The sequence below is a fragment of the Panicum virgatum genome, chromosome 1N (genome assembly GCF_016808335.1).
Source record: "Panicum virgatum strain AP13 chromosome 1N, P.virgatum_v5, whole genome shotgun sequence".
Lineage (NCBI taxonomy): Eukaryota > Viridiplantae > Streptophyta > Magnoliopsida > Poales > Poaceae > Panicum > Panicum virgatum.
This window is the reverse complement of record NC_053145.1, coordinates 63,830,929-63,858,683: the sequence shown is the minus strand read 5'-3', so window position 1 is coordinate 63,858,683 and position 27,755 is coordinate 63,830,929. Positions and strand designations below refer to the sequence as shown.

The 27,755-nt window shown below is 45.8% G+C and overlaps 2 protein-coding genes and 1 non-coding gene across 13 annotated transcripts; 2 read left to right on the top strand and 1 right to left on the bottom strand.

Annotated features, from left to right (window-relative positions):
* The first annotated feature begins 5,421 nt into the window (after window positions 1–5,421).
* On the top strand, window positions 5,422–9,702 carry LOC120657395 (chaperone protein dnaJ 6-like). 2 transcript variants are annotated; one of them, XR_005668153.1, is made up of 7 exons: window positions 5,422–5,772; window positions 6,260–6,353; window positions 6,541–6,611; window positions 6,694–6,756; window positions 7,627–7,926; window positions 8,531–8,738; window positions 9,296–9,702. XR_005668153.1 is itself a non-coding variant. In XM_039935706.1 (6 exons), the coding sequence occupies exons 1-6, from the start codon at window positions 5,644–5,646 to the stop codon at window positions 9,443–9,445; spliced, it is 807 nt and encodes a 268-aa protein (XP_039791640.1). In that variant the 5' UTR covers window positions 5,426–5,643; the 3' UTR covers window positions 9,446–9,702. The 2 variants fall into 2 exon arrangements, 1 of the variants encoding a protein (XP_039791640.1); XM_039935706.1 differs by lacking the exon at window positions 8,531–8,738 and having other exon boundaries at window positions 5,426–5,772.
* Window positions 9,703–11,502: 1,800 nt separating this feature from the next.
* On the top strand, window positions 11,503–26,483 carry LOC120657393 (probable NOT transcription complex subunit VIP2). Of its 10 annotated transcripts, XM_039935697.1 has the most exons (17): window positions 11,894–12,010; window positions 12,668–12,766; window positions 13,309–13,414; window positions 13,503–13,666; window positions 13,850–14,210; window positions 14,817–15,023; window positions 15,092–15,193; window positions 22,836–22,921; window positions 22,997–23,074; window positions 23,212–23,634; window positions 23,887–23,939; window positions 24,021–24,062; window positions 24,499–24,643; window positions 24,729–24,815; window positions 25,144–25,230; window positions 25,419–25,701; window positions 25,956–26,483. In XM_039935697.1, the coding sequence occupies exons 1-14, from the start codon at window positions 11,909–11,911 to the stop codon at window positions 24,801–24,803; spliced, it is 2,043 nt and encodes a 680-aa protein (XP_039791631.1). In that variant the 5' UTR covers window positions 11,894–11,908; the 3' UTR covers window positions 24,804–24,815; window positions 25,144–25,230; window positions 25,419–25,701; window positions 25,956–26,483. The 10 variants fall into 10 exon arrangements, with proteins under 10 accessions (XP_039791639.1, XP_039791636.1, XP_039791638.1 ...); XM_039935702.1 differs by lacking the exons at window positions 11,894–12,010; window positions 25,419–25,701 and adding an exon at window positions 11,504–11,668; XM_039935704.1 differs by lacking the exons at window positions 11,894–12,010; window positions 25,419–25,701 and adding an exon at window positions 11,504–11,668 and having other exon boundaries at window positions 22,848–22,921; window positions 25,956–26,186.
* LOC120657893 lies at window positions 13,337–13,414 on the bottom strand. Its single transcript, XR_005668425.1, has one exon. It is a non-coding gene; the product is annotated as a small nucleolar RNA snoR35 (small nucleolar RNA).
* Window positions 26,484–27,755: the final 1,272 nt, after the last annotated feature.

Below are 27,755 nucleotides of genomic sequence, written 5' to 3'. Positions count from 1 at the left end.
TTCAGCGAGGTGGTGCGCTGTCGCGTCTAGAAGCACCGGGAGCCGACACTTGGACAGAGGCTCGGGCGGGAGACATGCAAGCAGAGCAGCAAGTCGTGGTGGCTTCAAGCTGCTTCAAGCTCTTGGGCTGCAGTTGGGGCGATTGGGCTGGTTGGCCTGCCACAAGATCCATTATACTTTACTGGCAAAACATTTGCGTCTTTAGTGGATCAGGACTGGTTGAGATCATGAAACTAGTATTGGCTAGGCCCGATTTCAGTAGTTGCTGGGCTGGCGTGAGGCCTGGGTTCCTTTGTGTTCCTTTGGAATCCTTCCCATTCCGTCTGACTGGTCCAGTGGTCCGCATCAGTAAAAAAAAAGTATGTACGTACTCTTTTACTCATGGATCATACCGATGTGATCATCATGCATGCATATACTCCAGCTATACGGAGTATGGGTGTATTTATTTGGTGAATTTTTTTGAATTCGGCTACTATATCACTTTCGTTTGTATTTGGCAATTAGTGTCCAATTATAGATTAATTAGGCTCAAAAGATTCATATCATCATTTACAACTAAACTGTGTAATTAGTTATTTTCTTTAACTACATTTAATACTTCGTGCATGTGTTCAAAAATTTGATGTGACGGAGAATTTTGAAAATTTTTTGGAACTAAACATGGCGTATGTACGTACTCTTTTACTCAGTGCCCGCGGGGCGTTTAGTTTCCAAAATTTTTTGGCCAAATTTTTTTGTCTCGTCTTTAAACACATGCATGAAGTATTAAATATAATTAAACAATAAAACTAATTACACAGTTTGGATGTACACGATAAGACGAATCTTTTGAGACTAATTAGTGCGTTGATTAGTCATAGGTGCTACAGTACCTGCATGTACTAATGATGCGGTCAAAGATCTCAAAAGATTCGTCTCGCGGTTTCCAAACGAGTTCTGAAATTAGTTTTTTAATTAGTGCCCGAAAAATCTTCCCAATATTTAATCAAACAATCAATATGATCTTTGAACCAAAAATTTTCACTAAAACACCCGCTGAAAAGATAAAGAGAGTCCAACATGCACGATCCTTCCTGGCAGTACACCAGTAGTTTCTCTTTCTGAGACTCGAAAGAAGTCACTACAGTATGGGTCAGACCATTGACTGTTCAGTATGGGTCCACCAGAATGTGACGATGGTTCAGACAAGTAAAACATTCCAGCTGCCAACTTTCTTATGACGCAGGTTAGATTAGCGACCACTAGCCGGTACCATTAGGGCGCGTTTAGTTCCTAAAAATTTTCACCTCGAAATTTGTGTTTTTCCTTTTGCACACGTGTATGGAATACTAAATATAGTTAAACAATAAAACTAATTGCACAGTTTGGATGTACACGACGAGATGAATCTTTTGAGACTAATTAGTGCATAATTAGCCATAAGTGTTACAGTACCCATTTGTGCTATTGATGCGGTCAAAGGCCTCAAAAAATTCGTCTCGCGATTTTCAGGTGAGTTCTGAAATTAGTTTTTTAATTAGTGTCCGAAAAGTCCTCCAGTCAAACGGTTGATTTTGACAACCAAATTTTTTTTTTCGGAAACTAAACACGCCCGTTTCGATCGTGACACGATACCAATACCGTGGGATAAATTAAAGTTCTGGGTGATTCCAAAAGCGCAGCGCAGCGCCCCGTCCCATCCACCCCCTGCCCGCCTCGTCGCCGTCGCAGGGAGCAGCCGCGCCCCCCGCCGTGCACCCGCTCCACGGTGAGCCGCGGCGTACCGAACTTTGTGGGCCTCGCGTGCAGGCACGCAGCACCCGGTCGCCGGCAGCCACAACTCGCCGCCGCCGTGGCACGCGCGCCACCAGGCTCGCCGCTGGCTGGACACACCTGGAGTGGCATGGTCGTAGTTTCGCCAGCGAAACCCGTGGGCCAGTCGCAGGCGGATGGCGCGTGGGACCCACGGTCCGCGACGCGCCCACTAAGACGCGGTCAGAAAAGCGCGCGGGCAGACGGGGCGTGCGCACCGGGAACCTTCTGGAGGCGCGTCACGGAAAATATCTCCGTCCCCGCGGCCCATCTGGGCCGTCCCTCCCCGCGTCATCCGCGGCGGACGGCTCGTGTCGCGCGGCGGCGCGTGGGCAGAACCGGGACTCCGCAACTGCTGGCCGTGGGGCCCGCTGGGCTCTCGAGACTTCCTGTACGAAGTTGTTGGCTCCCTGGTGTGTTTGCTGACCTCCTGCTGCTGCGTGCGCTTTCTGGATGCTCGTATACGCCCTTTGATCTTTGTTGGATTAGACGCTCAGCCCTCGGGCTATTCCCCAAGGCAGCGTGGATCCTTCGGCCTTCTCTCAATGTATAATAGTTAGGTTTTCATAATTAATATACGATTAATTTGTCTCTCTCATAATTTTTTTTGATTCTTATACCCAAGCCAGTGTAAGGTTACAACCCGCTTCTCCTCTCTTCTTTCTTCTCTCCTCCACCTCATCTTCTAGCCGGCTTACAGCCAACTATAATATTTGCTCTTAGTTTCCAAACTTTTTTTGCACGGTATCTGTCACATCGAATTTTCGAACACATGCATGGAACATTAAATATAGGTAAAAAAATAATTAATTACACAGTCTAACTGATTCATATGAGATGAATCTAATGACGTTAATTAATCTATGATTAGACATTAATTGTCAAGTAACAATGAAACGTGCTACAGTACCCAAATCCAAACTTTTTCACAAACTAAACACCCCCAAATGTGATTGGGATTAGATCAGGACTGTGTTTGGTTAGGATGGTGAAAAAATTTGGTGAATCTTTTTTCATCTTTGACCACTAATTAGTAATACTAAATAAAGTCTAATTACAAAACCACCTCCAGAATTTTTGGGTAAATTCACGAGACAAATCTATAAATCTAATTAGATTTTTGACTGCATGACTAAATGAAGGTTACTGTAGCAAATCATGGATTAAGTGGGCTCATTAGATTCGTCGCGCAAAGTTACACCTATCTATAAAAAGTTTTAGTACTCCATGCATGCAAGATTCTCTTTTTCGCGATTTTTACTGTAGCTCAAACCAAACACTGCGCTGGGGCAGATCGAGGGGGGTGGGGGGGCCTCAAATCCCTCGACAATTTTCAATCATGAATATTAAGAGAAAGAAGAAAAGAAGAGAAAGAAGAAAGAACACGAGAAAAATGAGCATATCTAAAATTCCATTGCTAAAGCTGCCTCCTCCGTCCCGGTCTTCTTCCTCCAACATCGCTCGCCTCTGCGTTGCTGCCTGCTGGCCTTCCACCCCAGCCTATTGATGCCGCCGCCAGTCTTCCATCTCAACATTTTTCTTGTCCACTGCCCACCGAGAGTCTAGCTCTGGTTGACCAACGGCGCTCCTGCACCGCCTTGCCTCTGTCGCTGATCCAACCGTCACCACAACCGGCTGACACTACCTCCCCTCTAAAGCCGCCAGCCATTGGAAGTTCTGCAACCCGAAACCCTAACCTCATCACCTCGACTACCACCCCGACCGCCGATGACCTGCCGGCAATCGTTTCTACCCAGCTCCCACCTCCGTCGGCCGCTCCACCACCTCCCCTACCGCGGAGGCGCGGCCGGCAGTGGGCTGTTAACGGGCCTTCCGTGATCTGTCGACTCCCACCCGTGCACGGGATCTTGATTATTACCTGTAGTCCCTTCAAATTTGTAGAACCATCAATGAACCGTATGGGATTCATGCAAAGAATGGATCATTTTCGGAGAATCTTTGCATCTCTTGGAAAAAGACCATGTAGGTACTACTAACACACAGGCTGAAAATGACTGGCAGGTTATGAGTTGTTGTTATTTCTTAAAAAAAAAAACTAGCAGGATCACTGCCATATCAAAAGGCCTATCAGTTATCAGTTGGCACTATCATTACCAAGTGATGATTCCAATCAAAGAAGCTTTTGGGCTAAGATCTCTTTCGTTCAGCTTGCAAGGTGCTCATTAAAAGAGCGGCTGATCACCCTCGAGACGAGACCGTTATATTTTGGCACAAGCAAATTATGAAATGTTAGTTTCTATATAAAAATAGTACTAGTTTCAAATATAAACAATGCTCCATGGCTAAACCATGGCAGAATAGTCAGCGGTGGGAGACCACAATTTGATCTTCCTAGCCATCATTTCTCATTTGGTTTGAAGCTATACGCGGCGATAGGTAATACTAGATGCAGCAGGAAGCATAGGAAAAGGTTTCTCAACTGAGGTCGTGTTTAGATGTTTTGCAAAAAAAATTGCGATGGAATCTTACTAATTTGAAGTACTAAATGAAATCTATTTACAAAACTTTTTGTACAGATGGGTTGTAAATCGCGAGATGAATCTAATGATGCTAATTAATATATGATTAATTAATAAGTAACAGATGGTTACTGTAGCATCACTGTTGCAAATCATGGATTAAATAGACTCATTAGATTTGTCTCGCGATTTACAGCCCATCAATGCAAAAAGTTTTGTAAATAGACTTCATTTAGTACTTCATGCATGTGTCGAAACATTCGATGTGACGTTTTTTTTCGTTTACGGGGTTTATGGGGTGGGAACTAAACAGAGCCTGAAGAGGTATCTAAAAAGCCTAAGCAACAAGAATATGATTTACACTACTATACAAAACTAAAGTCACTTCCATTCCCTTTGACGTTCAAAATTTTGCACAGCGAACAGAGGGATAATCAAGAGGAGACATCCGCAAAATTAGTAGTCTTGCCAGTATATACATCTAATTTATGATTAACTTGACTATCCAATATATGATTTAAATTTCAAGTCACACTTTCTGTGTAGAAAAATGTTTAAGGTCCCGTTTGGATCTCAGAATCTAGATTCCATATTCCAGCCATATGCTCCAAATTTTAAATATTCTAATCCAAATGGTATATATTATGGAATTCAAGAATCTGAGTAAGTTTAGCTTCTTGCTGGTTCCAAAATTTAGAGGAATCCAAACAGGGTCTAAATTAGCGAATTTTCCAAAAAAACTATTTTTAGAGAATTTTGGAGTGGTGATTTTAAAAATAAGTTTTTTTAAGAAGTTGCAGAGTACTGCATTGTCATTTAAGATGCTACTTACAAAGAAGTACGTATTACATTTACATAAAAAGGAATTTTGGAATGGCGATTGGTGAAAGGCTTGACGGCACATTCTGTTCTGCACAGTACCATCTGGAAACAAAGTCTATTCGGCTGGTAGAATAAATAGTGTTTGGCTAGTAGATTGAATAGTACGGTATAAAAAGAAATAAGCCGTAATAATCAAGCCAAACCTACACCAAACCGAACAGGCTTAACGTACAGTTGGCTCGTAGTAACGTCCAACGGAGCACGCAAAAAAAAAAAAAAATCCTACGCGGAGAAATATTTAACAGGCAAGTTGGCATCATGGCCGTGTTTCTGGAGGCTTCCTGGGGCTGCGTGGAGGCAGAGGGGAGAGGGGGGAAGAACGAAGAAGAAGAACAGGCGCCATCCGCTTGCTTCCTTCCCCTTCTCTCCCCCCCCCCCCCCCGCCGCCGGCGCCTCTCTCCACGGGTGCGCGCCGACAGGCCATCGCGTCGCTGTGCCCGTGCGTGCGTGCGTGCCGGAGGAGTTTGACGTCTCCGGCGACAACGGCATGGATGCCGGGGCAGAGAAGTGCCGCGACACCGCGGCGGCTGCCGGCAGCGACCTCTACGCCGTCCTTGGGCTCAAGAAGGAGTGCTCCGACACCGAGCTGAAGGTCGCCTACCGGAAGCTCGCCATGGTGAGCAATTGGATTCATCTGGTTTCATAGCTCCTTTCTGCCATCGGATGCTGCTGCCTGTTGCATGTTGTTCTTGATTTGACTATCTAGTTGCATGTTGCCCTGTTGGTGTCGCTGTAACCTGTCGAGAAAGGAAACGTTCTTCGCCGGTAATTTTGAGTTTGCATTAAGATAGACTGGCGCCAAAGTTTATATTTGATTATCCCATCTTACTGCCTATGTACCTGTGCCGATAATTCGATGCCCTGTCCCGGTAGTATTTGCGTTTCGTAGATAATTATACATAGGCATTACGATCTAGCAATGGTAATTTTTATTTACCACTTCAATTGTGCTAATCTTTTTACCATGCATCAGTATTTCAGACTAATCAGACACATCTGAATCCAAATGCGTGCCAACACTTGCATGCCGTTATTCTGTTCCAATTCTAGAATTTATGTTCAATGAAAAAGATTCCTGAAAATTATGTCCAATTGCTTTGCAGAGATGGCACCCAGACAAATGCTCCTCCTCCAGCAGCGTGAAGCACCTGCAGGAAGCCAAGGAGAAGTTCCAAGAAATCCAGAGCGCCTATTCCGGTCTCAATCTTCCTTCTCTTAGCACCAGCCCCCCGCTCTGTTCCATATTGCAAACCACCCCCACTTCACCTGTTAAAATGACTAACCAACAACTAATAAATTGAACAGAAGCAAGCAAACCAATATAGCCTGTTGGTAAACTTATTGCATGGAGCCCCTGGGCTCCCATACCATTGCTCTTGTGCAGTCCTCTCCGACGCCAACAAGCGTTTCCTCTACGACGTGGGTGTATACGACAATGAGGACGATGAGGACAGCGTAACCATCTCTATTTTCTCTCTCACATAATTCTGGTTACAACTTATAACAGTAGAGTTATGTTTTTTTGCTGCTGTTGCAGCTGCAGGGAATGGGGGACTTCATTGGTGAGATGGCCCAGATGATGAGCCAGGCGCGTCCGACGGTAAGAGCCTATAGCACAACAATCCTAGCTCGTGATGCTTCTTTGTATTCATATGGATGGTGATTGACGGCAAAAGTCATACTCATATTTTTGTCATATGCATGAAGCTTTAGAATGAAATTTCAGCTAGCACATGTTGGTCTCATGCTAACATCATCTCGTTACTAACTCGTAATTAGTGATTAGGCCTATGCTTACAAAGACAAACATCCTCAGTTGTACCAGTTCCTTTATCACATCATCCTAGGTGGGACTGTAAACAAATGTTTTAGCAATTTTTTTTTTCCTGAAATGCTACTCTAAACAAATATAACAACTGGCATCTGGTCTTGTCTGTTTAACATGTACCATGTATCACCTTGTCTGTATTACGATCTCTGTCCTATGTGTATCCTGGTTGTTAATCTTCCTCAAAAATTCTTTATGCTTATTCTGGGATGTAATACTGGTTTTATGTGGGTATATGAAAAAGTTCTTTTCATGAAATTGCAAGGAAATAAGATGCTGAACTTTTTAACCATGGACATGACCTTTTGTATCCTAAATATGTTAGGATGTGTTAACAATGTGTTCCCAAGGCTTTGCTTTGGTTTACACTAAACAGCATATACAAACTTCAATATCTTTATATAGTTTTTGCTGGGATTTGTATGTTTCATGTCCACAGGCTTAAAAAAGAAGGAATTGTTATCAAAGCTCCGTGTCCTGCATGGTTTTTAGTGGATACTAAAAGCTGAATTTTTAGGTGATTTTTTTCCGGAACCTAGCTGGAAATCGACATATTTTTCTTGGACCTGATTATCAAAATAAAAAAAACGTGTGTGTGAGAGAGAATGGCAACATAATAACCGTGGACTTTTGGATTTGTAGAGGCAGGAAAGCTTTGAGGAGCTGCAACAGCTGTTTGTGGACATGTTCCAGTCTGATCTTGATTCAGGATTCTGCAATGGGCCTACCAAGGGCCATCAGGTGCATGGGCAAGCCCAAAGTAGAACATCCTCAACCTCACCTTCATCATCACCGTCTCCTCCGCCTACTATAGTAACGGAGGCAGAGGTGCCATCATGTAATGGCTTCAATAAGCGGGGTTCATCAGCAATGGACCCGGGGAAACCTCCAAGACTAGTTGATGCTGGGGTGAGTCAGAGCCAGGCTGGCTTTTGTTTTGGGGTAAGTGCACCTGTCTTTATCAATTGGAATTCCTTGTCAATTTACTCTGCTTGATAATTATGCAATATGCAGGAATAATAGTTACTTACTGTATAGGCAGATACTATTTACTTCTGAAGATGGTCATGCAATGGACCATTCATCTAAGGCATAATTGAATCTGATATAGGAGATCATTTATAAAACGATGGCTTGTCCAACTGCTTTGACATTTCGGTTTCTGCTTTCTTGGTGGAAAATGGTTGTGGTGCTTTGTGTCTTTCTCAGCATAAATCCAGATGCCTGTAGATTCGCTTGCAAAACTTCAAGTCTTTAGATGTCATGAAAAGAATTGGGTGGCTATGCTATCGCTAGCTACAGTGCTTGAACTCCTGATGTCGCTTGATAGTATGAGCATCATATATTCGCATGTCTTCTGTCTGCAGTCCTAGATGTCGATTTTGCAATTATTACTTCATATGTCATGGACAAAAAAAAATCCCATGGAATTTGAATTTTTAAGGTCTATGGAAGAAATAAAATTTCAGCATGACTGCTTATTCTTTAAATAATTTCTTTTTATTCATTAACATTTTGGTCTATGCTTTTATTCATTTGGTTGTAGGTCTTAGTGGACCCTGTTCATGTTTGGACCTAAGCCCTTCACAGCGTTTAGTAGTCATAACTCATAATGACCACATGATTGTCCAATAAACTGTGAAGGACCTTGCTGAAACTTTTCACATTGATTGGGCGGCTCCACGAAGGAGCTGTGAAAAGCTCCACCACTAGATCTATCTTGGCATGAGGACTTGCTTAGCAGATAATGACAGGTAGACTATTGTTGTTGTGGTGGTCCATATGGTAGAAAAGTCCACAGTTCGACTTTCCCATAGCTGCTTGCAATTGGATTTTTCATATCCTCATGACGTGATGTCTCATATTGTATGTCCTTTTGGGTGGTAGCAAGGTTTCGACTCCCTGCGAGTTTTATTACCTTTGTTATCTGAACGGATATATGGATCACACATATCGTTTTCTGCTTTACACACATCCCTTTCTTGGTCAATGGGATTGATGCGTTGTCTTGTGCCTTTGCTGACTTGTCCTTGTGCTTTTGCTGTTAGAATTCTGTTCACGCTTCTAGAAATAGCCAATCAGTAAGGTACTTTTCTGATAAGGCCGAATCCATGCTCCAAAGTTCCATATTTGCTCTTTTTCTTGAGAACCCTACTACCTTGTGGCGCCTGTTTCTTTGGCTGTTGCTGAGCTTAGACTAGCTGTGGTGTACGGATGACATATGACTGCTGTGAAACTCTTCAGCTAGACAGATTCACATGAATCTTTGGCATTTGATGGCAACCTTATCATTTCATCATGTCTTCTGCAGATGAGCGACACAAAGCAAGCTCAGAAGATGCGAGGCCCAAACACCAGCCGGAGGAGGAACGGCCGGAAGCAGAAGTTGTCATCGAAGCATGATGTTTCATCCGAAGATGACACCGCAGGTTCTCAGCATCAGCAGGACGTAGCAGTTTGACCCCTGGTGTAGTTATTCGTTGGTCCTTGGCCGTGTCAAGGACCCTAGTGCAGCCAGGGCACAGCATGTTGCCTTTGCCAGCTGCCGTGATCTGAAGAGGAGTTTAGCTCATCATAGGCCTTACCTTGAGTGAGACCTCCATGTGAAATTCGTCGACGCTTCCGCAATTTTCTTTCTCCGCATGTGTTGCCTGGTGTACCAAGACAGTGACTTCCAATTGATTCAGTTCTTATTGACATCTACCATAAGTTGTGGCTTGTCGATCGAGCTAAGACGTTACGTTGGACATCGTGGTTATGGTTGACTTTGAATGACTTGCTGCTGTAGACAGAAACAGACAGAGGATCGAGTCGCAGTTTAATAAATTATCACGGGAAGATGGCATAAAAGGGGACGTAGCTCATATGGTAGAGCGCTCGCTTTGCATGCGAGAGGCGTATAAATTTTATTGGCTCGCTTTTTCTGTTACGATGCAGGCCTGTCATTTGCTATGCTTCCTGGGTAGAGTTCCTCCTGCTATTTGCTTAATACAACACGTGGGGATTGATATTCTTGGGCCAGTTTACCAATTACCATCTACCAACCTACTCACCCCCACGCGATTTTCATAATTTAGATAGCTCTATCTCTAGTAAGATCAACATAACCATCCAAGATTCCACGGGCGTGGTCGTCAGATCGACATAACCATCCAAGATTATACGCGAGAGAAGTAAAATCATTTTGGAGGCAAGCCTAAGATTCCACGGCCGAAGTCATAATATCGACACATGGGTAGATCCAACAGTGGGTCTAGAGGGGCTCCAGCCTCTCCTAGACCTCCCTTAACAATAAAGTACTCCCTCTATTTTTGAGAAGAAAGAAGAAAGAAAGGGAGAAAGAGGAAAGGAAGAGAGAGAAAAAAAGAATGGAGAGGAGAATAAGCCTCTCCTTGGTTTGGTGGCTAGCTCCACCATTGTATCGACATAACCATCCAAGATAAGGTAAACCTACAACCCGGAGGTGGGAACTCTTAACTAGCCACTCAACTAACTGCGAGTGTACTAACTGTGCCGGGTGAGTTTCATAGGATAAAACCCCCCTCTCATTGTCATGTTAATAATGTTATAAAATTCTCCATAAAACTTCCATAAACACTGGCCTATTACGCTACGAGTATGTTCTCATGAAACTGTAAAGTTGCGAGTAATTAAATTGTAATACCGTCACTAACCCAGGACCTCAACATTTTTTCAATTTAACGAGCGAAGGCAACAGGGCAGTATCAACGATGTCCATCCAGACCAGGCTCATTAAGTTCCGTACCTCACCGCCGCAAAATAAACCCATTAACGGCCCGTATCGGTCCACAGCCCATCCTCCAACTAGATCCATCCATTCATCTCTAACGGACCAAAATCCAAAACCCACCTACGGCGCCCCCCGCCCCCCTCCTCTGAGGCCTTCAAAAAATTTTCAGGATTCCCCGTTACTGTTTAGTTTTCAATTTTTTTTAAGATTTTTCGTCACATCAAATTTTTGAATACATACATGGAGCATTAAATGTAGTTTAAAAAATAATTAATTACACAATTTAGCTGTAAATGATGAGATGAATTTTTTGAATCTAATTAGTCTATGATTGGACACTAATTATCAAATAAAAACGAAAGTATTACAATAGTCAAATTCAAAAAATTTCACCAACTAAACACTCCCTAGGCTTTATTTAGTTGCAGGACGTAAATTTTTTGAAAGAGAATCTTTTTACATTTGTAGTACTAAATATAGATTAATTACAAAATTAATTACAGAGCTCGTCTGTAAATCGCGAGACGAAATCTAATGAGCCTAATTAATCCATCATTAGAGGTTATTTACTGTAGCAATTTAGCATCTAATTACGACCTAATTATGTTCATTAGATTCGTCTCGTGATTTATAGGCAAACTGTGCAATGCGTTTTTTATTTCATCTAGATTTAAATCTCCATCCAGGTGGCGGTAAAAAATTTGAAATTTCGAATTATTTTGAACTAAACAGGACTAACCGTCCATTTGTCCTCCGCTCCCCTGTCGCCTCTCCGCGTCAGTTTCCCTTGCTCACCGTCGCGACGCCGCCCTTCTGCCCCTCCTGCGCTGCGCTCGACCTCCCCCAAAATCCGCCTCGCGCGCCGCCGCCACCGCCGCCGCCTCTGAACCTGATCTTCTTCGCCTCCCGCGTGACAGGCGCGGGCTCCCATCGGTAAGCAAGCCCTAGCCCCGGTTTGCCCTAATTCCCCGACATAGCCTCCGCGATTCCGCTCCCATCCGACTCCCTCGCGCGCTGTTTGCGTCCTCTGATTTGGTTCTATGCGTGTTCCTTTTCGTCCGTGCGGCGATTGCCTTTATGGGGTGGGGATTGTGTTATGATGACTTCGCTGGAATTTTCCTTCCATGTGTGGGCGTGTGTTATGTTGAGATCGGCGTGCTCGTACGTGCAGGGATGATCGAGGGAGTGGGAAGGTGTTCGGTAGTTTCTGTGTCAACCGTTGTGTGTACTGTGTTGCTAGCATGCTGCAGTGGTGGAGGACGGAACAAAATTGAGGTATGGCGCAGCTGGACTGATAAAGCGAAAGTTCAGTATAGCATTTGTTCTAATGTCTAAATGGGTAAAATCTCCCCTAAATAATTCAGCCCAAAGTTGAGCGTGTGTACCTCTAGCAAAATCTGAGGTATGGCAACAGCCATACCTTGCCCTACCGGGCTCTCCGCCAGTGGAAATGCAGGTCTATCGCAGTGGTTTATGGCAGAAAAATCAGGCTTGTAACTCTTCTGCCTACTTCGGTCTGTTATAAAAGTTGGCACGCTTTCATATCATGCTGACCTGTGCACTTCGGTTTATACTGGTTTCAAATTTTCTGTAATTATTGTGAGAAGTATAGTGATTTAATTCTGACTGACTTCTTGCATCTATCCTTTAGTGGTGTTTCAAGTGAGCTTTTTTATATTTATACAAGTTTTCCCTTTTTCTTGTGGCTCATGTTGGTTTTAATCTCTAGCCTTGCCCAACTAGCATGGGACTAAATTTTTGTTGTTGTTGTAGTTGTGGCATTTCAATTGAATGACAGGTGCTTAATAACTGATTAGTCGCATCCTTAATTGCTTTACTTGCTATATGTTGTCTAGCTTGTTTAAATGTAAGTTATCTTCCTACGATTCCCTATTACTGACTAATTATAATCGCATCTTCATTCTATTTCAGATTGGAAGGGCTTGCTGCATCATGCATTTTTGGTGGATAATCTTCATTTGCTTTGACTCTTCACTCCTTGTTGTCTTCAAAATGTCAGGCTTGCTTAATGTATGCACTTCCATGATTCGACATGCCTCTTTCTTGCTATCATTATGTATTCATGTTGTATGTTTGTATTTGTTTACTACCTTGGGTCCAGAATTGATGTTATTCTTGTATGAACATAGTTAAGCATTCATAAATTTAACTATAGCTAGGCATATATTTAAAGAGGAATCACATAAGAGTTACATGAAAGGAATCGTTAACAAACGTACATCAAAATGTCACACCAATTATTTTGTGCTCAATAGACTATACTTGATAAAAAGGTCATAGTAAAATCTGGGCATTGGAGAATATCAATAAGTAAATCATGACAGTGGTATTGTTACATTGTGATTTGGTAGGTCATTGGCTTGTTTGTTTAGTTGCATTTTTTATTTGGACAACAGATGAGTATTTCATCTTTAACTCTTTGATTATTGTCTCATACTCGAACATCTAGGTTCCTGCTTAACTCAATATGGCTTTACACTTTTGCTGTTGAGGTTTAACTCAATATCCTATTTTATTCTTTTTATATCACTCAATTCTTCTTTCATTGGCAGTCAAACCTTAATAGTTCCGCATCAAATCTTCCGGACTCAACTGGAAGGCCATTTACAGCATCCTTTTCAGGCCAATCCGGATCAATTCCAGGTTTCCATCATTCTGGTGAGTATATAATACTAAACTTTTGTTAGTTCACTTATATCATACCATGTTGATGAAGTAAAAGCCTTTTTTCCTGATATTTTCAAAGGTTTGCACAACATTCATGGAAGTTTCAACCTTCCAAATATGCCTGGATCACTTGCACAAAGGAATGCTGCAATGAGTGGCCTTCCATCCTCTGGGGTTCAACAACCCGGTGGGAGCATTTCTGGGAGATTCACCTCAAATAACCTTCCGGTTGCCATGTCTCAGGTTCTAATGCTCACCTTTATTTATGTTGTAGTTCTTTTTCTTATTCTGTGGTCAGCGACTCAGCATACACATTCATGTTAATGCCTTATATAATCCAAGGATTAAATTTTGTTTAAAGTGGCAGTGTTCTCTTTCTGTGCATCCATGTGGAGAAAGATTATTTATTATCTGGCCTCTTTGCAGATTCCACACGCACATTCAGGTGTCAGTGGTAGAGGGATGAATGTTGGTGCAGGTCCAGCATTTAGTAGCAGCATGAATATTGGTGGTAACATTCAAGGCTTATCCTCGAGCTTGGGCGCCAGTGGTAGTCGCAATTCTGTTCCTGGGATTTCGGTATCTCCATCTTTAGGAAACTTGGGCCCAAGGATCACAAGTTCTGTAGGAAATATTGTAGGTGGAAGTAATATTGGAAGAAATATAAGCTCTGGTGGCTTATCTGTGCCAAGTATTGCATCTCGGATGAATCTGAGTGGCAACACTGTGAGTGGTAATCTAAATGTGCAAGGATCTAGCAGGATGATGAATGGCCTGCTTCAGCAAGGTAATCGATTACACCTACCCCATAAACATGTGGAATATTCTTTTTTTCATAGATCTAAATGGACTTCATGTTTCATTGTTGCTTGCTTCTCATTTGTCTTTAGTTTTAGCCTCAACTATACCTGAAAACATGTTCCATGTGTTTATTGCCACTTGCTACATTTCTTTCTTCAAGGCTCAAACTGAATAATCTAAATTGGGCATATGAAATAAATGTGAACTCCCTTATTTGATGTAGTTTATTTTGGAGCTTTTTGTATCAGCATGTAGCTTCTGCTTTGTGGTACTGTTTTGTAACTGTGATAATGAAGCCACGTAAAGTGAGAGGCAGAAGTAGTGCCTCATCAAAGATTCCCTCAGTTACACTTGAACCAAGTTTTGAACATTTGTAGTTTTCTTCTCATGTACCGCAGGGCAACTCATGCAACCCAGATGTTCATAGAATTAAAGCATACATCTAAAAGCTTGTGTATTTTTTACTCTGTATAATAGTGAAACATGTCTTAATTTTTTTGGAATGGTTATAATAAGAAGCGTGCATGGTATTTATCTGTTTATCAGAGTGCATGTCTCATCCAGCCCCCTTTTTGTTAATATCTGAAACCAGCATCTCCTCAGTTGATAAATATGCTTGGAAGTTCTTATCCAACATCTGGAGGTTCATTACCACAGAACCAAATTCAAGCAGGAAATAATTCTCTAAGTTCTATTGGGATGTTGCATGATGCCAATGATACTGCTCCATTTGACATAAATGATTTTCCCCAATTGACTGGTCGACCTAGTTCAGCTGGTGGTCCACAAGGACAATATGGTAAAAGTGCTGGAAACCAATATATTCTTATTATGATTCGGAGGGTTGCCAATTTCTTTAAATTGCAGGGTCACTACGCAAGCAAGGAGTTGGTGTTAATACTATTGTTCAACAAAACCAGGAATTCAGCATTCAAAATGAAGACTTCCCAGCTTTGCCTGGATTCAAAGGTTGTTACCGTCAAATTTGTTACTATAAATTGTCTGTTGATTTAGTGGGATTTTCTCATTTTGCCATCGGCGGTGCATTGTCTGTTTGATTGTGTTACTATATACGACCTTGACCTTTGTCAGCTATGTGCCTTTCACAACTTGTTAAATTGGCTCCTGCTACTTTGTACTTTGTTAACCTTAGCGTTAGAAGTGTTTAGTAATCAACAATATGATCCTGACTTGTGTTGTGAGCTCCATAATTCCTTTATTATTTAACTTTTGTGGAAGGCTTCCATCTTTTCATATTTTCATGTGAGATTATTTTTACTATCTTGATGCAATTGATGTGAGATCTCTTTACCATCTTAATGTAATTGATGTGAGATCTTTTTACCATATTTAGCTTGCAAAATCCCAACTTAATTGATGCGAGTTTTTAACAGACCCTGCATCGAATAAAAAGACACGAGTAGTATCCAGATGAGCATTCGCATGCGTCAACAGCAAACTTGCCAGAGATATAACATGATGTCAATGATTCTTAATGGCAAACTTGTCAGCATGCCACCCAAAAAAAAGGCACTGCACGACTTAGGGCTGTTTATTCATGGTTTTAGCCAGTTTGGTAGCAAAAACCAACCCAACAAAACCATGGATTGATGGTTTGTCGCACTGCTTTACACAGTTAAACCAGTGCTGCACACCCCACATATACAGGCAGGGACGGTTGCCGCTGTTGTTACTAGGCGCACTGTCTTCACCTGCCTTGGCCTGTCCTGCTGGTGTTGTTCCCTCCGTTTTCCTCCCTGCTGTGCCCTCAGCCCTCTTGCCATCCCTCAATATCACAGAGTAGCAGTTTCATGCAGTGATGAATGCCTGCCGCAGGATGAGTGCTTTGGAAAGGAGCAGAGCATTTGTTTCAGAATTCTCCTCCCAATGGAGAGTGCCATACTGAGGATCTCTGCTTCCTAAGGTCAGGTCTGATAACTCACAGCTTGAGGATGCGCACATGCGCAAGGTAATTCCCATTAGCATGTCTTCCAGCAAGCCAAGAGTTTGCCGGGGGCATCAATCTCAGTGCTGTGATTGCTGATTCGGCATGGCCCCTTTGGCATGCCATTCATATCTCCCCTCTGCTCCTGCAACGCATCTGCCTGCTGTAGTTCTTGCATTGTTGAACACAGGCTGCCGATGGAATCGGTAAGTGGCTTGATGTGTTTCTGCTTACTGCCTAGATTAGATGGGCTAGCTGGTTTAAACTGCTATCCGGCTCAACCTTTGCAGAAACCGTAGATATGGTTTGGACAGGCCGATTTAGCGGGATTTTTGGTTTGGGACCAAATCATGAGCAGGCTAGTATGAATGTAATGCAACATTGGTATTAAGAAGGGGTCAGTATTAGGATTATTCATCAACAATGGTCGACTGGAATTACCATAGACCATCATTATTTGATGCTGAATATGGGGAAATTCATCAACACACGTAAAGGGTCCAATTATAACTCACCTACTTGTTTGTACATACCAGCCAGCCTGTTATCCCGCAGTCAGCATTCAAGTAATAAAAGTAAATTCCCGATATGCTGGCTAACTTCATCTATATGCAAGACATTGTTGGACAATAGTTAGAACACAAATTGAGTATGTTACCCTGAGCTTTTCTTAATGATGTTAGGCAATCATATTTTATCGATTCGTACAGAGAATTTATTGTATATGATTTTGTCTTGTTGTGCTTGTACATGGAAACACCATGAGTGAGACACTACAATCCATATTAGACGTGGAACGTAAATAAGGCCATTATGAGGTGTAGCATCTGAATCATCCAGAGATGTTCTGGTCTCTTTGGAGTTCTCATGAGACCTGGCCATTTCAAGCAAAATGGGGCTAAAGAACCTCCTAATGATGAGATGTAATTGCTACTGATACAATGGTGCAGGCCTTTTTGCTGGACATACATACCTTGAGCTTTGTACAGTATGAAGTGTCGCTGAGCTTTTTCTTTCTTGTCTTTTGTGATGCACCAAAATGATAATACAGTTAGGAAAAGAAAGTTTTGCAGCAGTGTCTTATTTTTCGCCAAATTATTACCAGCCTTTTCCCATTTTTTAAAAGAAAAACATATGCTCTTTGGTCCATTACATCTAATCGTTGGCTTTGAATCAATTTTCTATAAAAATGCTGATTGTTTTGGAACTTGCCACATCAAAGGTCAATTCATATATTGACTGTTTTAATTGTGTTACCAGTCTTGAACTGTTGCTATTAAAAAACCTGCATTTTGAACTTATTGAAGCATCAATGTTTCATAAACCTGCACAAAATTAATAGAATCTTTGTTATGTTCTATTGATGCTTGACATTCTTGTTATGGACATCGCACTATCTTCATGTAATCTTTTTTTTTAACTCTGTTTTAACAACTTTGTAGGAGAGAATAATGGCTTGTATTCCTCCAAACCCTAGAAGGGTGGGATATATAGTTCCTATACATGGGCTTATAGATGTGCCTCTATACATGGGCTCAATATACACCAACACCCCCCGCAGTCTGAACTACCGGCGCAGCGGTGTTCAAGACTGGACAACAAGAAAGCTAACACCCCCCCGCAGTCCGAACTACCGACGCAGCGGTGTTCAAGACTGGACAAGAAGAAAGTACAAAGGGCAAATACCAACCTCCCCCCGCAGCCACAACTAGTCATCTGCTATGTTGAGGTTGGAGCAAAACTCCGAGAAGGTCGAGGAGGGTAGTCCCTTGGTGAAGATGTCAGCAAACTGGGAGGTGATCGAGACATGGAGTACCCGAACATCGCCGATTGCGACCCTGTCGCGCACGAAGTGCAAGTCAATCTCCACGTGCTTCGTCCGCTGATGCTGAACGGGGTTGGTGGAGAGATACACGGCGCTGACGTTGTCGCAGTAGACGAGCTTGCTCTTGGCGAGCGGGCTGTGGAGCTCCGCCTCAGCACTGGAGCGGGAGACAACCGGCTGCCGCTTGGATGACCAGGAGACCAGGTTGCCGCCCAGGAAGACGGCGTAGCCGGAAGTGGAACGGCGAGTGTCCGGGTAGCCAGCCCAGTCAGCGTCGGTGTAGACCTCCAGCTCAGAGGTGGGAGAGCGGTGAAGAACCAAACCGAAGCCAACAGTGCCACGGACGTAGTGGAGGAGACGCTTCAGCGCAGCAAGGTGAGACTCCTGGGGATCATGCATGTGAAGACATACCTGCTGAACGGCATATGTGAGATCCGGCCGGGTGAAGGTCAGGTACTGCAAGGCACCGGCAAGGCTCCAGTAGGCAGTAGGATCAGCCACGGGATCACCCAGATCAGCAGACAGCTTCGCCTGAGTATCGACAAGAGTGGAGCATGGTTTGCAATCAGTCATCCCAGCCCGCTCCAGAATGTCGAGTGCATACTGCCGCTGGTGAAGGAACAGGCCAGACGGGCGAGTCTCAACAGTAACGCCCAAGAAGTGGTGGAGCTAACCAAGATCCTTCATAGCAAACTCCTACTGCAGAGAGGAGATGACGCGCTCAAGCAACTGCTGACTGGAGGCGGTGAGCATAATGTCATCAACATAGAGCAGCAGGTAGGTAGTTTCATCCCCACGGCGGTAGATGAACAGAGAAGTGTCAGCCTTGGCCTCGGTGAATCCCAAAGTGAGCAAGAACGTGGCGAACCGAGAGTACCAAGCCCGAGGAGCCTGCTTCAGACCATAGAGGGACTTGCTGAGCCGGCAGACTATATCCGAACGACTCGAGTCCACAAATCCCGCTGGCTGATAGCAGTACACTGTCTCTGACAGAGTGCCGTGAAGAAAGTCATTCTTCACATCCAGCTGGTGCACAGGCCAGGAGTGAGTGCGAGCGAGTGGACCGTGCGCACCGTAGCGGGTTTCACCACTGGACTGAAGGTCTCATCGTAGTCCACACCAGGCCGCTGAGTGAACCCCCGGATAACTCAGCGAGCCTTGTAGCGCTCCAGTGTGCCGTCAGCCCGACGCTTGTGCGTCCAGATCCACTTGCCGGTCACCACATTGCAACCAGACGGACGCAACACGAGGTCCTACGTCTGGTTGGCAAGGAGAGCCGCGTACTCCTCTTCCATCGCGCGACGCCAGTGAGGATCCGCTAGGGCGTCGCGGACAGAGGAGGGTACCGGAGAGACCCGCGGCTCTCCCTCGGTGGCGGAGAGAGTCGCGGCCTGAGACGCCATCCGCCGAGTCACCATGGGATGGATATGCCGAGGATCCCGGTGGACGACTGGCGGGTGGTACACCTCCGGCTCGACTCGAGGTGTAGGCGTCGGAGGAGCCTCCGGAGCCAGAGTCGGCGCAGGTAACGACGCCGAACGACGCCGGTACACCTGCACCGGCTGAGCGTACCGCGGCGGCGCTGGAGTTGGCGACGGACGACGCCGGTACACCTGTACCGGCTGAGAGTACCGCGCAAGTGCAGGGGAGGCACCGGGGCCGCGCGTGGCGCAGCAGGAGACACCGGTTCCGCGCGCGGCACGACCGGAGGTCCGGGGGCCGCGCGTGGTGCAACCGCGGGCACCGGGGCCGCGCGTGACGCAGCAGGGATCACCGAAGCGGTGCCGGTGTGCCGGGAAAACCTGCAGGGAAAGGACAGACAGGAAAAGGTGGCTGAACCACCGGGTCAGTCGGAAAGAGGGAATCCAGCTCGGGGTCAGGAGAAGGTGTGGAGGAGGTAGAGTAGGGGAAATCCGACTCGTCAAAGACGACGTGTCGGGAGATCAGGACGCGGCGAGAGGTGAGGTCAATGCAACGGTACCCCTTGTGGTCAGGGGAGTAACCAAGAAACACACACCGAGTCGAGCGGGGCGCCAGCTTGTGAGGAGCAGTGACGGAGGTGTTAGGGTAACACGCACACCCGAAGACCCGAAGGTGGTCGTAGCGAGGAGGGGTACCGAAAAGAGCGTGGTGTGGAGTGGGAGCAGGAGAAGCAGTGCACGAAAGGCGGTTAAGCAAGTAGATGGCAGTGTGGAGGCTCTCAGTCCAGAAGCGCGGGGGGAGAGAGGCCTGGATCAGAAGGGTGCGCACGACGTCGTTCGTCGTGCGAATCATCTGCTCAGCCTTGCCGTTCTGAGGAGAGGTATACGGACAAGACATACGCAGCTGAACACCCCGAGAGAGGAATAAAGAACGGGAGGTGGAGTTGTCGAACTCCCGCCCGTTGTCGCACTGGACGGCCTTAACAGTGAGGCCGAACTGAGTGGACACCCAGGCGAAGAAGTGGAGGAGGGTGGGGAATGTCTCGGACTTGGCACGCAAAGGAAACGTCCAAGAGTAGTGCGAGAAATCATCGACCACCACCAGATAGTATTTGTAGCCTGAAAGGCTGAGAACAGCAGAGGTCCACAGGTCACAGTGAACAAGATCAAATGCATGCGTCGCATGCGAAGAAGAAGAAAAAGGGAGCCGAACATGACGACCGAGCTGACACGCATGGCAGAGGGGCTCAGCAGGAGCCCTAGTACCACGGACATCGGTACTACGACTGAGCTGAGCCAGAACGTCGCGGCCAGGGTGACCAAAACGGCGGTGCCAACTGGTGGAAGACGGCATCGCGGCAAAAGCGGCAGACCAAGACGGCCAGGGCGAAGAAGAAGGCGAGAGTGGTGCAGCGGAAGAAGGAAGGCGAAGGGTGTAAAGGGGTCCCGTGCTGTCACACCGGAGTAGCGGACGCCGGGAGGCCGAATCCTTTACAGTGAGGCCAGAAGAATCAAACTCGATGGAAAAAAAATTGTCAGCTGTAAACTAACGAATGGAAAGAAGATTATGAACCATCTGAGGAGCAACAAGCACATTGGGAAGACGAAAGGAGCCAGGAGCAGAACCCATGGCGGTGACAGGAAGGCAAGACCCGTCACCAACCATGATGGAAGAAGGACAAGAGAGGTGTGGGGGTTGGACAGAAGAGAGGATACCAGCATGTGGGGTGGTGTGGAAGGAGGCACCCGAGTCGGCGATCCACTCAGTGCTAACCGGCGGCGTCCGCCCCATGGCGCTGAAGGACGGCGCCAGTGCGGCCTGGTCCCACCCCCTAGGCCAGGTCGGCTGCTGGCTGGGTGGAGCGGGTGGGGTCCAGAACGGCGCGGACAGGGGGCAGCAGCGGCGAGCATGGCCGCCGACTGGGGCAGAGGACGAGGCCCCCCCGACCCTGAACTGGCCACATCGGGATGCGCCCAGGCCATGGGGCGCTGAAGGATGGCCAGGGCGTACCTCCAGGGCCAGGAGCAGGAGTGGGAGCCGGAGTCGGGTCCGGAGTGCCCCGAGCACCACCACCAGGTCCCCTCCGCCGACGACGCCTTTGGCCTCCCCCACCCCCGGTCTGGCCGGTGAGAGAAGCACCAAGGAGGGGGCCGGGCGCATGCAGGGGCGCGCGCACCGTGGCCGTCGTGGGCGTGGGCGCGTGCACGGGAAGTCTGGCAGCAGGGGCGGCGCAAGGGGCCTTGGGGAAGGTGGATCTGGCGGCCGGGGCGGCGGCGGCGCCCTGGGGCAGCCACGCGCCGGGGGCAGCGGCCTGCGCGGCGCGCGCGGCGGCGAGGGAGGCGGCGGCCCGCGCGGCCTGCGCGGCATCTGTAAACTCTGGACTCGTGCAGCGAACCGCAGCGGTCTGCTCGATGGCAGCAAGCGCGTCGAGCTCGCATCGCAGGGCACGCCAGGCCGCAGCGGCAGGGGCCGCGGCAGTCGCAGGGGCGGGGGCCTTGAAGTTCGCGGGAGGCGCAGGGACCGCGAGGGTCGCGGGGCCGACCGCGGGGGCTGCAGGCCGAGGAGGCCCAGACGCGGGCTGCACGGCCCCGGCGAAGGCGAGCGCCGCACGACCAGGGGCGACGGGCGCAGCAGTAGGGCCCGCGCCGGCCGCGGCAGCAGGGGCCGCGGGGGCTGCAGCGGCCCAGGACGCCCGGAACAGGGGAGGCGCAGGAGCAGAAGCGGCGCCTAGGGCCCCCGCGGCGTCGGACACGGCCAGGGCGGCGGCGGATCGGGGCGGCCAGCCCTGGGGCCACGCGCTGGGGGCAGGAACCGCGGCCAGCGCGGTGTTGGCGGCGCCCCCTGCCCAGGAAAAGGATCCAGGGGCAGGGGCACCCGAGGCAGGGCCGCCAGGTGCAGGGACGGCCTGGGCCGGGGCGGGAGGAGGACCGCCCGCGGCGGCTACCAGCGCGGCGGCAGCGGTGGGGGGCGGCTGCGCAGCGGCGGACTGGTGCCACGCGCGCTGCGCCCCCGGAGCAGAGGCGACGGCCCACACGCGCGGCTCCCCTAGAGCAGAGGCGGCGGCCAGAGCAGAGGACCCGGCGCCAGCAGAGGAAAGGGGAGGGAGGGAGGAGAGGGATGGGGCGGCGCCGGGGGCAGAGGAGGAAGCAGCAGCCGAGATCCACGCTGCAGAGGAGAAGGAGGAGAGGGAAGGGAGGGGCAGCGCCGGCGGCCGGCCAGCCATGGCGGCGGCTGCCATGGGAGGAGAAGAGACATAAGCAAATGATACCATGTAGGAGAGAATAATGGCTTGTATTCCTCCAAACCCTAGAAGGGTGGGATATATAGTTCCTATACATGGGCCTATAGATGGGCCTCTATACATGGGCTTAATATACACCAACAAACTTGGACATCATAATAACCCCTCCTGTTATCATGTAACTCTTCAGATTATGCTATGGAGTTGCATCATAAGGAACAACTTCATGAGAATGTACCTGTAATGCAAACACAGCAGTACCCTGTACGTTCATGTTTTTCTGAAATTTGAATAATTTTCCCTTTATTTTTTTTTGACATGATATGCACGTCTTCACAGATGGCAAGGTCAGTTGGCTTTAATTTAGGAAGTAGCTACCCACCAAATCGTCAGCAACACCAGCAAGGTGTTAACTCCGTAAGTATGCCATGATTTTCCTAGAACAGCCATATGATTAACCTATCACGGATGTATCACTGTTGCATGATTGAACTTTGATGTTTATGTTGCTCCTTTGTTGAATCATGGTAGTAATATCAATTATGTTCTATCAGGTCCAGAATGCTGGAACTCAAAATATTGGACTAAGACCACTCAATCAAGCTCCTCCTAGTTTGGCACCATACGATCAAATTTTGCAGCAATACCAGCAGCCGCAGACTCAAAATCCTTTCAGGATGCAGCAGATGCCTTCAGCTGCACATTCATTTCGGGATCAGATTCAAAAGATTCAGGGGGGGACGTCACCACCTGATCCATATGGCTTGTTAGGATTACTGGGAGTTATAAGGATGAATGATGCTGAATTAGCATCTCTTGCTTTAGGCATAGATTTAACAACATTGGGTTTGAACTTGAATTCACCTGATAATCTATACAAGACATTTGGCTCACCCTGGTCAAATGAGCCAGCAAAAGGAGATCCTGATTTCCATATTCCATCTTGCTACTTCTCCGAGCAAACTCCAGCGCTACAGGTAAGCCCCTGATATCTGCTGGCTATTTTAGATTAATGAGATTTTTAGAACTACATTATCTAATATGACCCGTTGAATTCTCTTGCTACGTCTTATTCATATTATATTGTAACAATTTTTTTCTGCAGCTATTTTTTTTTCAGATTTTTCTCATATTAACACTGTTTTAAAACCACATTATCTGATATAACCCCTTGAATTTTCTCTTGATGTGCCTGGTATTATATTTTAATAAATTCTTTCATGTTGCAGACTATACTTTTTCAGAAGCTTCACCTGGCAACCCTATTTTACATCTTCTATAGGTACTTATACCTTACAATGCTCTAACTGTACTAGGCCCATCATTAGTCACCATATTTTAAGCTAATTAGACATCCTTGCAGCATGCCAAAGGATGAAGCTCAGCTATATGCTGCCCATGAACTGTGAGTACATGGTTGTCATTTCTTTTACATATCCTGGTGTCACAGTTACCTGAATTTACATGCTCCTTGCTTTTTAATGTTTCTGAATATTTTCATCTATTATAATATTGGTTTAGTCAATGGAGTTTCCATCTATTACAATATTTGTTTTGTTGATGGTGTGCTAAGTTCGATGAGTATGTGTAGCATCGCAATGTGTCCCATAATTTTTCTTCTAAGCTTAGCCGTTTTAGAGATAGCCATGCATCATCTTTCATTCTGTCTTCCTACGAATAACTGTGTGGCATCTTAACTATATTTTTTTATACTTACCTTCTCACATATGCTGTACTTGACAACACAGTGCAGCACAGCTAAACCAAACAGAGCTTCAACTAGTTTTTTTTAAAAAAAATTATGTACCTATAGTGTAATGTATTTGATTTTGTCTTCTCAGATATAGTCGAGGATGGTTTTTCCATAAAGAATCAAGGTTATGGTTCACAAAAATTCCAAACGTGGAACCTCTAGTCAAAACTCATATCTATGAACGTGGGTCTTATGGTTTCTTTGACCCACAGATTTGGGAGACAGTCCGTAAGGTTTGGTCATGTTGACTTGTACTGGAGTAATATGCAGCACCTCCAATACACTTCCAAATTACAGTTTATCTTGTCCTTCCTGCAGGACAACTTTGTTCTCCATTACGAGCTGGTAGAGAAAAGGCCAGCCCTGCCTTCTGTAGCACAAAATGTTAGATGAAAAAAAATATTGGTAAGACTCTTCCTAGTAACCAAGTTTTTGTTTGGTGTTACTTCTGTACTACTCCCCCCGTTTTTATTTACATGCCGTATTATGTTTGTCCTAAGTCAAACTTAACTAACTTTGTCCGAGTCTATGGAACAATATAGCAAATCCAAAATATGCACTATCAACATATACTTCATGGTGGAGTTAATGAAACAAATTTGGTATTGTAAATATTATTGCTTCTTTCTATAAATTTGGTGAAAGTTTGCCAAATTTGACTTAGGACAAACCTAATACGACATGTAAATAAAAACAGAGGGAGTAGGCAATGATTCCATTGTTATTTCGTCAGGTATCTCCTTAGTCCTAACTCAAATTCTGTCCCTGCTGGATGGGACAGCTCATATTCACATTATGGCATCATTACCTAACTCTTAAGGTATGAGTCCCTGCCAATGCTGTTTGGACTGCAATTTATTTCTTCAGATTTGTTAAGATTTAAGGTGACTTAATTCATGCGAATCTTCCAGCCACCATAATTTCGAGAGAAATTAGAATTCCTCAAAATGGGATGATGATTTTTTTTAACCATGGGTTGTGTATAATAAGTTTGTTTTGGGGATTTAGGTCTTGGGATGAGGACCTACCTGATTCGGGTAGTATGGAAGAGCACTCGGAAGGGTGTGGGCACTGTATCTAGCGGTTGTGGACTTATGGTGAGGGATGGGGGTGATTGATGTTGTGTTCTCAGAGCTGGTTTAGCCCATATGGGTGGACTTGCCAGTGGGGAACCCATTTTTTTGGGGGAGGCAGTCGAGTGGAGAAAATCTGGATGATCACTAAATCCAATGGCTCGAAGCAGTATAAATAACCCTTAAAGGAAAGTGGGCTTGACAGAATCTCGCTCTTGGTGTGTCCCTTTTTTATTTTTGTCTATCATAAGATTCAGTTTGATGTTTCTTAAAATATGCAGTGTGGTGTCATTTTATGCGAACAAAAAAAGGACCATGATTTGTTTTTGTTATGTATAAGAAAAATTAACCATGCATTTTAAGTAACCATGATTTACTACGTTGATTGTTTATGAGAAACATCAGTTGATTGCAGTTAAATTTGGGTGCAATTTGAGCGTAACTTGTGCCTTGGTTTGTTTCACTTGAACAGGACGGGGAGAAACTCAGACACTAAGGTTACACTGATCTGCTGTGAGGAAGGCTGCAGAACAGAATTGGGGATGTCCAGTTGACAGCCCTTGTAATTATACTAAACCAGTGTAGAGAATGTTGCATTTTCGTGGGGAGTGCGTACTCCCTGTAAAGCTAACTAATGTTCAGGATTAGTTGTCTTCACAGTTGCCTTTCCCGCCTCAAATGACAACATAGCTGGTCTGCACCATGTAACTCGGCGTCTTGTCCCAAAGTCGAACAGACTAGGACATTTGGGATAGCAGTGGAGGAAGCCAGGTTGGGTGCCGGAGAGGTGTCCACTGATCATCGCGGAACCCGGTGGTCAGTAGGGAAATACGGGATACTGAGTGGTCTGAATGCAGGGCCCTGGTTGGGTGCGTGAGAGGTATCGGCCACTGTTGGCTCAGATTGTGTTGTGTTATCGCTGTGAACCGACTCGATCGCCCCGAGCTAACCCTAACACCCCGTGTCATTCCTAGAGCTGGTTTGGTAAGGCTTTTGCTTCTTTTAAAATGGCTTTGGCCCCGGCTTCAATGGTGAAGCAGCTTTTTGGTGGAGCTGAAGTTATTTCTCAAAAAGCTTCAATGGTGAAGCAGCTTTTTGGTGGAGCTGAAGTTATTTCTCAAAAAATGTGCTAAAAAGATTCTTGATGAGAAATCAGGTAATTTTATGGTTAATTAATACTTGGGGAGAGGGAAGAAGCATGCGAAGCTATTATTTCCGGCTTCTCCATTTTAGTGTAAGCTGCGTTGCCGTTTTTTTTTCACCCATAAAAAAACCGGGGTCGGGCCGGTCACAGCCGGCTCCGGCTAGTGTAGTACTGTTGTTGTCCGAGGTGTCTTACGGTCACGGAACACCGAGGCCATAGCTATCTAAACGACCTGTTCTGTTCGCACTGCGATACGTAGACCAACCAGTACACGGCTTGCAGGGAGTTAGGGGTGTTAATCGTTGATTTTTAGGTTCTCTTTCAACTCTCTTTAATTCAAAATGTTGTACTATTTTTTTAAAATGAGATTTAATTTTGGAGAAGTAGTACAAATTTTGAATTAAAGAGTGTTGGAGGAAAATCTAAGTATCATCAATTTCCTCTCCTCAATTGTTCTCCAACTATGACCAATAATTTGGAATACGTCCACGATTTCCTAGGGAGCTGGGTTTTGTATAGAGCTCTTTTGGCTCTAGGAGTTGCGTGTTCCATGGGTTTTCTGGTCACCAATGCATATATGCATATAGAAGTCAACTAGTCAAGTAGCATGTGTATCTCTATCTTTTTTTTTTAAAAAAAATATCTCTTGTTTTTTCTTCTCCGCCGAACGCAATGCGGGTTTTATGGGCACAATTACCTAAACTGAAAACTAGTTAACTGTGCCCGATGGATTTTATGGTGATGAAACTCTCCTCACATCTCATGAAACTTTATCATTCTTTCTCCTTGCCATGTCATATTTAATACTATGAAACCCTCCATGAAATTTTCATTCAGACTGGCCTTATAAAAGTAGTAATGGTTAATTACTTATTGCTTTCCTCAGCCAGAAATGTAGTGTGTGTGGAGCTGTCGAGACGACTCAAAATAGTAACTGCCTGTACCGAAATAGCGATATTGGCTCAGGGGAAAAATGGCTTACCCTTTCCAGTAGCCATGAGCCCATGAGTCATGGCGCGAAACGCAGAATTCCATGGGAGTGAGTCAAGGAGCACAGAATTCCGAGAAGCCGTAGCGGTTTCCTGAATGCCAACCAGAACCATCTGCTGCCGCTTCCGCTCCAAATGA

What these genes read in the sequence shown, in the direction of transcription:
- LOC120657395 (XM_039935706.1), top strand. Translation starts at nt 5,644, where the DNA reads ATGGATGCCGGGGCAGAGAAGTGCCGCGACACCGCGGCGGCTGCCGGC. An exon ending in AATCCAGAGCGCCTATTCCG is followed by an intron (nt 6,354 to 6,540) that starts GTCTCAATCTTC and finishes GCTCTTGTGCAG; the next exon opens with TCCTCTCCGACGCCAACAAG. An exon ending in ATGAGGACGATGAGGACAGC is followed by an intron (nt 6,612 to 6,693) that starts GTAACCATCTCT and finishes CTGCTGTTGCAG; the next exon opens with CTGCAGGGAATGGGGGACTT.
- LOC120657393 (XM_039935698.1), top strand. Translation starts at nt 11,909, where the DNA reads ATGATCGAGGGAGTGGGAAGGTGTTCGGTAGTTTCTGTGTCAACCGTT. An exon ending in AGCTTTGCCTGGATTCAAAG is followed by an intron (nt 15,194 to 22,835) that starts GTTGTTACCGTC and finishes TCCTGTTATCAT; the next exon opens with GTAACTCTTCAGATTATGCT. An exon ending in CTATATGCTGCCCATGAACT is followed by an intron (nt 24,063 to 24,498) that starts GTGAGTACATGG and finishes TTGTCTTCTCAG; the next exon opens with ATATAGTCGAGGATGGTTTT.